At 41.1% G+C, this 12,902-nt stretch overlaps 1 protein-coding gene across 4 annotated transcripts in view; it reads right to left on the reverse strand.

Annotated features, from left to right (window-relative positions):
• LOC135256674 (rho GTPase-activating protein 29-like) overlaps positions 1 to 9,189 on the reverse strand; it is a 39,587-nt gene extending 30,398 nt beyond the window's left edge. For 2 of the 4 annotated variants that reach the window (XM_064338677.1, XM_064338675.1), the window contains exons 1-2: positions 9,024 to 9,189; positions 6,509 to 6,869 (exon numbers count right to left, since the gene is read on the reverse strand). In XM_064338677.1, the coding sequence (XP_064194747.1) occupies positions 6,509 to 6,776 (268 nt within the window). In that variant the 5' untranslated portion in view covers positions 6,777 to 6,869; positions 9,024 to 9,189. The remainder of the gene's footprint in view (positions 1 to 6,508; positions 6,870 to 9,023) is intronic. The other 2 variants (XM_064338676.1, XM_064338674.1) reach the window with 1 other exon arrangement.
• Positions 9,190 to 12,902: the final 3,713 nt, after the last annotated feature.

The raw sequence follows: 12,902 nt of genomic DNA on the forward strand, positions 1-12,902 counted from the left end.
ACTTCTGTTCCAGAGCATGCCAAAAATGACCTGCTGTCAGTACACCAAATTGCTCATAACAAATTCCATGCCAAATGCCTACTTGTTTCCACCAGGCCATTCGTTCAGACTGTTGGGGAAAAAAACAGCTTATGAGAAATAGATTCAGATGACGTGTCAAAACTGAGCCTGCATCCATAAAGGTAACGCAGCCATGTGCGCCACTGCTGATAGTCAAAACATCAGGGGTCTTGTACAACTTAATATCCATTCATATTTCACACATTCTGTCTCTGTTTACACACAAAAAAAATCACTGGCACTGGAAGGACCATGATATGAAACTCAAAACAAACATCTTGCTGCTAATGTTAACATAAGAGCACGCCCATTTTATCAACTTGTTCACAAAAGCACCGGAAACTAGGCCAAATTATGTACTTGTCAACCACAGACCCTTGAGCTTAACACTGTACATATTTAATTACTCGCCAGCTTGGGTTTTTTTTTTATTTTTTAACTGAGGTGGTATTTAGCTGAAGCCACAAAATGTTATATTTGGGTCAGATAACTATTCAATAAAGAGAAACAAAATCTCACAAAACAATACAACTTTTAACTTTTTTTTTTTTTTTTTAAAGAGTCGCACACTTAGTACCCGCTGATTGAGTCACTATAGCAACAAGCGAACGTTTGTTCTAAAGGAATGTGGAATATGCTGAAAGGGGGAGGAGGGGGAGGGACTAACAGCTCGACTGTGAAAACCAAGGGTCTGTTTTTTCACTTTGATTAAAATGATCATCCCTGCCATTAACAGCTAGAGGCCAACACTGTCACAAAAACACACCTGATACATTCCCTTGGATGTTTATCTTTGAGTGGAAAAACCACCTTGGACCTGTGTCAGAGAGACAAAATCCATTATAATAATTTATAACATAGCTTGGATAAATGCTAGACTCTAACTGACTGGTTGACTAAGCCTTGACCACACCCCTTGCAAACAAGGACAGTCTGCAGCATAGACAATCCCAGTTTTTGAAATATCAATCCTAAAATTTTGCTTAAACAATATTGGTGATTTTCAACACATTTGCTACCATGTAACTGTGCCAGTAACAACTCGGCCGGCATCTTGGCAAATGAACTATATTTCCAGATTGATTTACACCTGCAACATGATCATTTTCACTTGTGATATCATTTATAAAAAGGTGTCTGTATAGATGCACAGACCACATCATGACGTGGTTTGGTCCCTTTACAATGACTGAACATAAGCTGAATATCAAATGCAGTTTCAAAACAGGATAAAATTAGGGACATATTTAACAGTTGGAAAACGCATGTGTCCCTTGTGCACGACGTGGCCGTTCTATAACATTCATATCTAATACTGATACGAAACAAGTGAAATATGTTTTTTAACCTCCAAACACATACAAAGTAGCTGCCTGAAGCAGAGAGGGCAGGAGACGAAGAGAAGGACGGAAGCAGTACGAAGGAGAGATTACTAATGTAGCTTTTCTCTGGCGTAAGTGGGAACGGGGCAGGAGAAAAACAGGGCAGAGGTCAACCACTTGCGTTCGTGAGAAACGTGACACAGAGAAAGCCGGCTTGAGGCGGGGCGGGCGGGACTGGATGCAGGGGCCCACCTGGCCCCTACATGGCTCGCGCAAAACCTCCAGAGGATTACCCATATCCAGAGCAAATGCCTCCTTCCAGGACATGACTGACACAAAGTCATTTGCACCGGCCAATGGCTGAAACATCCCGAAAATATTTCAAAATTAGAGTGAAGGCCAAATGTTAAGACCCAAATGGTCAGGGTTAAAACCACAGATGACCTATGAACCCTGGAACCCTCCATTTTGAGTACCATAGGATCAAGCGACACATTTTTTTTTAAATGACTCAAGTTTTCCTCCTGGTCACATATATACAGTGTCCTGTGGCCCTGTATACCAAGCAGGACACACCATATATCTGGTCCCACAGATGTAGGACGGCTTAGAAAACCTACAAGCGCCAAAGCTGCTTCGCCACTCGGTTTCAGCTCCAAGTGTACAGCCTGTTGGACGTGGGGGCTTGCTTTAATGAGGACTTACTGCCTTTGGAGTCTTAGAAAATAAATATATATTGAAAGACAACAATGCAGAGGGTCACTCTGTTAACTGACACCTCCAAACGACAGAAAAAATAATTTGATGCCCGTGCCACTTTCCAAGCCAAAAGCCTTCCGAAATCGACCCTGTATGCACAGCCCCCATTTCATTTTATTTTTAAAACAACTGACACATGCTATCCATCAGTTCATTTCACAATGCCAAGACTGAACCATTCAGCAGAATGGGGTGAAAGGGAGAGAGCGAGGGAGAGAAAGCAAGAGCAACAGAGAGAGAGAGAAAGGGAGAGAGCTGAGATGGGGGAGCATAGGAGAGAGAATGAGGTGAATTATCTTGCTGTCATTAGAGTACATCAGAGTGCACTCCTCTGTTGTGACCACTGCCACTTAATTAAAACATGCAAAGGGTCCCCTTGTTATGCAAATGCAGATGCTTGCCCCCACATGCTTCCACCCAGGGCAAAATATGCAGCTGCCATTTTCCATGTCATTCATGAGTAACTCAGATCAAGAACCTTACTTGAGAGAACAGCAGCACTGCTTGATCTGGGATTTGAACATGCAATCCCATTGGGAAAAATCGAGTTCGTTAACTCAGTGGTCGTGCTAGCCCATGGAATGCTGCATCGTTGGAACGCAGGATATTTCAAAAGCTGTGTTTTACACCAATTCACTTCAGTTCTGACAAAAATACAGTTTTTTGCCATTATATGGCAACTCACAATAATAACAAAAAAAATGTAAGTGGTTCATAATGTTATTATGAGGCTTGTAAGAAACGTACAATGAAATAGCGGGATTAGATGGATGATATAATCTCCAAATAATGTTTAGGTCAAAACTTCAGGTCAAAATTAATTCTTGCCACACAGGCTAATAATATTTTAAAAACCTAGGAGTGATTTCTGTTCGAATTTACTCATTTTAAGCAAGCTAGCTAGAGTGTGGAATCTCGTTTTTGACTTTTCATTCAAATGAAGTGCTTCCTCACAATGCTACCAACATCTGTGTAAATATTATGATCAATAAACAATACAAAAGTCAAATACCCAAAAATGATTGGCTCAAAGACGTGGGAGTAATTATTTTTTTGTGGTTCAAGTCTGGGTCATTGCCCCTTGTAATCTTAAAAAAAAAAAAAAAAAAAGATCTTGGGATACCTGCGTTAATAGAAGAGTGTAATTTTTCAGCATAACAAATGCAGGACCTGCATTAACGCGACCACTATAAGCTTTTCGACACACTGCCACCCATAATGCGAACAATGCATTTCAACTAAATTTTCCATGGGTTATTGGTGACCAGCACTTCATGCAGATACAAAATCAATGTTACAAAGGGCAGAGTGTCCTTAGAACCACAAAATTGACCTGCTTATCACACAACTGGTGCAAACCAAACAACAACCCACTTCAGTATCTATCTTAATGCCATGGTTTATAGCACAGTGAGAGGGTGGCATCCTCTCAGAAAAACAAGACCCCCCCCCCCCGAACATGAACAATGAACATTCATACTTGTCCAAGTTACCTGTCCAAACTAACTGAAACCCAAAATAACATGAGCTGTAATGGTTCACGATACGGAAATTCTGAGACTGATACTGGCCAATATCTATGTTTATACCCTCGTTTTACATTATTGCAACATTTGCTGCTAATAATTATTCACATTCATGGAAAAAGTAGGCCGAGATGATCATAGACATTAAGGTATGAAGGAAAAAATGTAACAAATTTGGCAGTTTATCACAGTTTGGCCATTCACCACAATTCCGGCTATTTAAATTGTTGAATGAAAAACAGAAAAGAACTGTATATGATTTCTGCTAATCCTCAACTGACCCCACAACACGCCTATGATTAGGCATTTGATTATTTCTATGATTAAGGTACAATATTTTGCTGTAATTATACAGTACCTGGTTAAAATGAGGCCAAAACAGTGTCACGTTGCATCCGGAAAAAATTAAATTGTCCTTTTTCCTCTTTAGACTGAAAGAGAAATTGATCATTTTCCTAAATTAAATTTTCTAAGACAAGTCAAAAATCAGAAGTTTTAAAACAAACATAATGAGGGAGCGAATAAAAATAACCAATTTTCTGGTCCAGTGCTGTTGTTGCCACCTGACACAAGTTACACTCAGAGTGCATTCATCACTCCACAACATAACTTAGCCACATGCAATCACAGTCATGTGGTTTGTTTCCATCCCGACACCCTATACTAAGAAATAACCTTGACTCATCGTTCCTCAATTTGATTTTAAAATAACCCACGAGCATTTAACACAGCCCTCTATTTTCAGCCTGAACATCTTCCTGATAAAAAAAAATGTAGTAAGTAAAACCATTTCAATTTTGTTTAATAAAGTTTTTTTTCTGGACTTGTACTGTATCTGCCTGATGGCAATCATTCACACTTGTTATTTATTGAAAACAGCATCAAATACAACCCAATATTTTTCTAGGACTAATTCCAGCATTGTTTGCCCTGGAGCATCATTGGCAGTCATTGGTTAACACTTAAATGAGGTTCTTTAAATGTCTGTTTGTTGAACACAGTTAAAACCCTCTTGCACATCCCAGTACCTGAACTGTAACACCTTTTACTCAATATAGCCTACTCCACTATCACCTCAATGCTAAAATCCTCTTCTCACTGGACACAAATGCCTATCTACATAATACATATGTGATTATATGCACCATACACAGAAATAATATAAAACTAAAATAAGTGTTTCATCAGATGTATCTAGCATTTATGACCAGCCTTGTAAGGTCCCCAATATCTGAAAACTTCTATTCATTGTTTTGATTAGTCCTACATTTTTTTCCAGACAATTTAGTCAAACAAACATAGAAATAGAAACACAGAATGACACAGAAACACAGAAAAAACATGATGAACAAGAACATGAGTGACAACAGGGATAGCAAATAACACAGGAAGAATAGGACAGAGTTACAGGAATCTTCACTGCCACTTAAAAACTTAAATAGCACTCCAATAACCAATTCATAAAAAGTATAAATATTTCAAATGGTGCTGTATAGTATTTCTACTACACAAAGAGAACAGATTAGGCTCTTGCGCATGATGTAGCCTAAGACTCATTTTTGTACTGATAACAGGGAAGTAAACCAACAAGTAAAAAAAAAAAAACTGAGGGAAATGGCTGTGGTGAGCTGGAAACTTCCACAAACTTCAAAAGGAAACGGCATATTTTGACATCAAGCCATGTCGCGCAAATTCAAAACACGACCCCACCCAAATCCCCAAAAATAGGCAGCTTTCTAGTAATTCAGGTTCAGCCATAGTCCAACAGAGAGGGGACCCATGGTGAATTAAAGATACTGACTGGAGCGTAAAGAGAAAAATTTGCATTAAATATTTAAAAATGAACTCCCGAGGAAAGTGCTTAGCTAGTCTGAAGTCGCAAAAATGCACCAGGTCAACAGCCCTTACCAGGCTGATTAGTCGTATGTGCATTGCATCTAACCAAACACTTTCCCTTGACCTAATTTTGTCAGAATCATCCAAGGTGATTTTAAAGCAGTCTCAGTATCTCTGTGTAAACAGGCACTCATTTTCTTTGGAGCGGTTGTTGGAGACATCACTTGGATTAGAGTCCCAGGCTCAACTGTCACATAACAGCCATGATAAAAGGTACCTCTCAATCCACACTTTCTGTCCCGGACGTTAAAACGCCATTCTGAACAAATTAGAAATGTTTTAAAAACAACATGTGCATCTGGTTTATGTTCGGGCCCATGGTATTTTGAAGGGAGTGAGTAATTATAGATGAAAGAGCCTTATTTTCTCATGATTCCAGTCAAAACAAGCTCCGCTAACGTCCGATTTCTATCCCTGTCGCTCACTGAAATATCCCTCTCCCACTGTAAACTGACAGGAGAAAGCAGACTCACACAAAGCACTTTCATAGTCAGTCACGGCCAGTCCTATCACCCGAAGCAGATAAGAAACACAGAATCTGTTATAACAGTGAGCCATTCAGAACTGCTTCAGGGACAGACCACCTCGTTACAGCACAGGTCATCTGTGCAGGTGGGATCAGCAGCAACACCAATGCAGCAGCTACGCAATGCAAAGAACGGAAAACATTTCACCACGGTCGTCCCCGCGGCCTGAGGCTGAGATAGCACGGAGTGAGTGACCGTTTGGTCAGAGACAGGCTGATGAGGCCGGTGACCCCACCTGTACTGAATGTCTGATAAAAACCTAATCGGGACACTTTCTCAATGAGCTTGTCCTCAACAACCGCCCTTCCACCCACAACAGACAAAGCCTGTGCCCAAAAAACTATGAATGTTACAACCAAGAAGCATCTCATGCCTTGCTGGGTTATTAGCGCCCTGGCCCAAGCCCAATCGGACGCACCTGTGGAGCGGAAGGCCTCCTTCAACCGCAGCAGCACGTCGGCGAACTTGCGGACATCGTTGACCAGCTGCATGATGTACTCCGGGTCCGCCCCGGGGCCGTCCGCGCTGCCCGACCGGGAGCCCGGGGCGCTCAAGGAGTTCCTCTTGGCGGAGCGACCCGTGCCCCACGTCCCCGAGCCGCCCGACGAGGGGAGGAGGTGCGGGCCGGGGAGGCGCCCGAGGCCCAGGGAGCGCTTGTTCCCGCCGCCGTTGCTGTGCCGCAGCATCCCGGCCGGTGGCGAGGCTGCCACTCCAGAACGTTCCGAGGTCGCGCTAACCGTGGGTTGCGCGCCGCTCCCGCCTGCGGAGAGCCGACCCCCCTGCAGGGACGAGAGCAAACAAATGGGAGCTCCGGCACAGAAAACGAGAAAAGAACAGCCCCCCTCTTTAAGCTTTCGCTCCCACGCTAATACTGCCTTCACACTGCAGCTCCCACTGTTGGTCAGACTACAGCCATGCATTCCATGCCTAAAATACCCACAACCCATAACCACATGACCATTTTACACATTTTGTTCTGTACAATAACAAACTTCTTACTCCGGGGGTGCGTCCAGTTAAAGTAATCCTCAGTACAATGACGAGTGTTGTGGTCCGGAATCACACCACGAATGTTCAGATCCTGACTGTGGCCAGCAGGCCCACTGGGTGGACACATAAATGGTGACAGCGCTGGCCGGGAATAGAGGATGCCAGTCAGCTAGGTACTCCCAGCCTCTTAGCAAAAAGCACCTCCTCTAGTCCACCAAATGCTTGTGGTCCAGTTATGCCAGCTGTCAATGTCTGGCTGAATCATAAATGCATTCCATTTTAGAGGGGAGGCGACCTGTATGGTGCATCAATGTAATTGATGTGTGGTGACACTGTGGCTGTCAGGGTCATATTTCATACAATAGGAGAGCACAGTTGCAGGCAGCCTGTAATTGAAGCATCATACTGGAACTCTGTGGCAGCACTGACCAAAACACAGCAAAACACACACACACGCACGCACACACCATAACCCCAGAGCAAGTCTGGCAGCAAAGGTGATTATCACACAACACAACAGATCAGTTAACCCAGTCTGGGTTAACTTATCACAGAATTGCTTAATCAATGTGTTTAATCGGTTTGACACTTAATTGTTCAAATATCAGGCCTGTCTCTTTATAAAAGTTGAACAGAAACTAAATCAGGCTTACGAAGGCATATTTGTCAAATCAAGTACTGTACCTTGTCCACTTGTAAAAGGCAACAGCTGCACAGAGCCTTACCTTCTTGTTCGCACCTACCAACCACTGTAGTAGGAACTTCTACAATTAAGACACCTAATAAAGTATGACATTTAATGCTAGGATCTCAGTCACACAACAAATTCACAACATCAGTGTTTCCTTCAGTTGTTCAACACAACACTTGATAAGTTTGATAAAGCATCATTTAGCTCACTATTATTAAACTGGTTTATTGATAATCTAAATCTGTGGTAGCCTACATATTCCTCCCTCCCAATCAAAAAGTGTTCATTCATACGTACAACAATATTCACTGTCAACTGTTGAGGTTGCCATTACACGGCATCAATTTTTGGCTTTTCATTTATTTTCAACAAATCCAAAACTCGCCAACTTGCCAACGCCCAATTTTAGGGTCTATAATACGCATAAACATGGCCTTATGGGGCCCCAGTTAGACCGCATGCCAAATCACACGTCTACCATCTAAACAGGATTATCTACAAACCACGAAATTGCCTCCCAGGGCACTGAAGTGATTGATCGTGTCCCCTGGAAACCAGAAAAAAACCGAGACCTGACTGCGTAAATTTCGAGACGTGACTTTCAACATGTGAAGTACAATTAAATCTTTAAAAAATAAAATAATAATAATAAACACAACATGTTCCGTAATTCAAAAATGCATGGGAACACAACAGATAGCTTCCTAAATGACGCAATCAATCTAGCCTATGTGGTTTCCAAAAACTATTTTAGGCCGTTAAAATAAGGCTGCAGCACTTCTAACTTTTTAAATACACAGTTCATCTTTGCTTGCATCATTTAGCCAACAGTTGTGTTTCTATGCGCGCACGGGACATGCTAGCATACAACTCATTTTTATCCAAATGCAATTGAGAATAGCGTTCAGACCTCAGGTTGTGACCTCAGGGTCAACAACTTACACACTTACGCTTTGCCTTAACTTTCGTATTGTTTTTAACTGACCGCAACTTCACAGCATATTAAATCACACAATCACAAAGTCTTGTTCAATGGGTATCTGAGTCCACCTATATTAAAGCGAATACATGCCAGCAAAATTCCATCCATCAGATAGCATTTGTGTCTTTTGGGGCTACATCTTTAATTGTTACCAAGTCATGTAAACTGATAGTGACACGCATGCAGTGAAATCTTCCTTTAGTCGGTCCAATTTGAAGAGCTGGTCGGTTCCAATCAAAACACGTTTAAACACGAAGTGAAGATACTTACTCGAATTACAATTCCGATTCATTGCACTGTAGACGATCCGGAAATATATCTTGACTTTTCAGAACAAAAGAAACATTTTAAACCCCATCCAATGAGTGTAGTTCAGCATTACTTCTGTGGGTAAATCGCGTAAAAGTTTGGGACCCAACATTCGTCCCGTTCACTAGTCTCCTCCTCCTTCACGTGATACACATTGCAACTTCTGATTGGCTAGCGCTCGAATTGCTTCAGTCCCTTAATAACAGGTGTTAAAAATGTTGCATCGATATACTGTCTTTTCTCTTGACCACAGCCAGGCCTGCATTCTTGTTGTCAACTCTGCAATGACTTGACACTGGACATCTAGGTTACAAATGAGCAACACGCTGCAAGAAGTTTTTGTATTGAAACTTTTTCATTGATGGGATCTAACTGAGCTAAAAATGTGAACGTAGGGTTACCAGCAAAGGCTGGTAAAGGCTTGATCATAGTTTTTGGGGGGAGGAATTCTTGATTCCACACTTCCAGACTTCTTGGTTTTCTCTTGGTTAATTAACTGTTTTCTTGGGTTCAAAGCAAGTTTTCTAGCAGACTGAGGTATTGAGATGGTTGGTGAAAATATTGATTTTGTTGCATTAAATTTGCCAGCATGCTTTGGGCTATGCATGAGGCACTTTTGTTTGCATTTCTGAACTTCAATAAAATGGTGCTATGATAAGAAAACAGCATTTTGTACCATATCACCATATCATATCATGGCAATACCCATGTGAGGACATACCATTGATTTTTGTGATTTCGTTCAAATGTTAACGCAAAGGTAACACTCTGTATGTGTATGTGAACATTTTTAAAATGAATTTATTTTTGCCTGTTTGAAAAACTATTGAAATTCTATCACTAACCCTCTTGCAGATCATAACTCTGTCCCTATTGAGTTTTGAGTTTGCTTTCCAAAGACCTTCTCTTAAAATATGCTGTCATAAGTCTCTTGCATCCTACAAACAAGATAATGACAACCTCAATAACACTGAACTTCTGAGTGGATGCTACAAGTCCAAGAAGCTTGTTTTTTTTAAAACAATCGCAGATGATGCTCCTTAGAATTTTACTACTATGTGAAAGTGTATTCTCAATTTTTACAATCTAGTGACTTACAAAAAGCCAGAATAAAATCGTAAGTACTCCCCATTAGACAGATAAGCAAAGGCAAAGTGTAAAATCAAAAACATAAATAGCTCTTTAGTCCATCTAGTGGAACATATGGGTATTGACCTACACTGAAAAAATTATTCAGAGTGTAGGCAGGTTTTGATAGTGTTTGCAGTGGTAAGGGACAGTTGTTTTTGGAAGCTGACAGAGGCATATTTGTCAAAGTTAATACGGATAATTTTGTATTAATCATTATAGTTTCTCTGAATTTTATTTCATTCTACCTTCTGTAATCCAAATTCTGATTTAAACGTACTGTCCTCCTGAGATCATTTTAAAATTGAAATCCAAATTCAGTGACTAAATTGAAATCAATTTCAAAAATCTGAATGGACCCCAACCCTGATACACAGTGCGTAATGGCATTTGTATAAAATTTGAAATATAGTCTATATTATGTATTATAGAGACACAGTCGCGCTTCAGCCAGCTTATTCAGAATCCCGGTGTTCACAGTAATAGAGATCTCATAAAAAACACGTTTTCAACGTACAAAAATGCTCACACAAAAGTTACTCACACATACAAGACATACACCGTCTATAACTCATTCATTCAGACAAAATCCAGGGCTTCCATTAAAGGCGCCCATTGGGCGCCCTTCAGTCGCCCAATGGGAAGTTATTGCAGCTGATTTTTGGCGACTACGGAACTACGACCACGTGAACATCAAGGAACCGCCGCAGGCCGCGAGCGACTACTAAGCTACAACTACAAGGGCGCACAATCCATTGTCCTGATGGCTACCTGCGACGCCAGATATCGGTTTACCATGTTGGATGTAGGCGGATACGGACGGTAAAGTGACGGTGGGATCTTCAGGGAGAACATATTTGGTTATATGCTGCTTGAACACAAGCTGAACCTGCCTCCACCAGCCAATCTTCCTGGAACAGGAGTCAAAATCCCGCATGTAATCGTTGGTGATGCTGCGTTCCCCCTACACAACAACCTCATGCGTCCCTTTCCAGGTATGTCACTGATATTGAATTCAATGAAAATGAATTTCATGTAATATTGCCCCACTGCCCCTAAATGTTTGTAGTGATCACAGCTACATTTGCACATAATGATTTCCTATTCATTAATACTCTGTATGTTTTACGTTTTGCTAAATGGGGATGAACATGACCATGGAAAAGCAGATCTACAACTACCGTCACTCCAGAGCCAGACGGGTGATTGAGAACACATTTGGCATTATGGTGGCACGGTGGAGAATCCTCGGTTGAGCACTAGAATTTCTGCCTGACAAAGCAGTGAACACTGTCAAAGCTTGTATCGCTCTACACAACTTCCTGGCCTACACTGATGAAGTCAACACACCTGTGAGCAGATACATCCCTGCTGATTTTACAGACTCAGACACTACAGGGTCACCTCAGGCAGGCGAGTGGCGAAGAGTGGTGGCAGGGGACACAAATCTTTTGGAACCTCTAGATCCTCATTACCTTTCAAGGTGCCGTTCCACCAGAGCTGCAATTGGTGTACAGAATGACCTGATGGCCTTCTTTCAGTCACCCCGTGGAATTGTGCCATGGCAGAACAACATAGTGTGTCGTGGCCAACTTGATCAGTAAATTTTAAAAGTACTGGTAATTTGATGGTCATTACACACCATCTCCTCCGACGTCTTCTCTTTTTTCTGCGTTGTAGTAATTTCAGTAAAAGCAATTGTTGTCCTATATACATATATATATATATATATATACGCTCACCGGCCACTTTATTAGGTGACAGGAGTGGCCCCCAGTGTTCTGCATACCTCGGTTGTAACGAGTGGTTATTTGAGTTACTATTGCCTTTCAGCTCGAACCAGTCTGGCCATTCTCCTCTGACCTCTTTCGCACATCAACAAGGCTATTTTTGGCTTTTCCATTAGACTCATCATGGCTGCTATGAAAGGCATTATATAACATATGAATGTGGATGATTGACGAGTGTTTTTATGTTTTTATGCATGGTAGGTTAAATGCATTTACAGAATACAGCCTTTTTTCCCCCAAAGATGGTATTTCTCAATATAATTGTGCCGCCGTTTTAACACATTACTACGGTTGCGGGTCAGGCACTCTTCACGGTAAGAAGAAATTTTAGGATAGCGCTTCCGATTTTGCTTGTGTCGAAAGTGCTGCGACGGAAACAGCGATAGATTTACACACTACCCACATCTGTCAAAAATGTAAACAAGTAATCCAGTTTTCACACACACACTTCACTGGGAAGAATTCACTGTTATCAAAATGTAGTTTGTAGCCATTTAAACCAGTAATTGGTAGCCATTTAAACCAGTAATATTCTGGTTACAGCCCAATTCCCTTACCACCACACCACCCTGAATTTATTATTCTCTATATTAATTTTGTCTTTCCTATCATGTGTATTGAACACATATTGTAAATTGTATTGAACATAAATCTTTTGTACTTGTATTGAACATAAATAAATCTTTTGTACTATCTTTCCACGTATAAATGCCGCCCCTTTGTTTTTGTCTAACTGGTTTTTTTTAAAGGTTATCAGGATTTACTATTTGGTAAATTAAATGCTAAAGCCCTTAAGCCAAATCAGCGCAAATACAAATGAGTAAAACCTTCATTTTAAAAGTAACTGTTTAAATAAAGACCTGTTATAAAATCAAATGTATAAACAGTAAGTGAGTGTATAAACAGGAACCAGTGACAGAAG

This window comes from Anguilla rostrata, chromosome 6 (genome assembly GCF_018555375.3).
Source record: "Anguilla rostrata isolate EN2019 chromosome 6, ASM1855537v3, whole genome shotgun sequence".
NCBI lineage: Eukaryota > Metazoa > Chordata > Actinopteri > Anguilliformes > Anguillidae > Anguilla > Anguilla rostrata.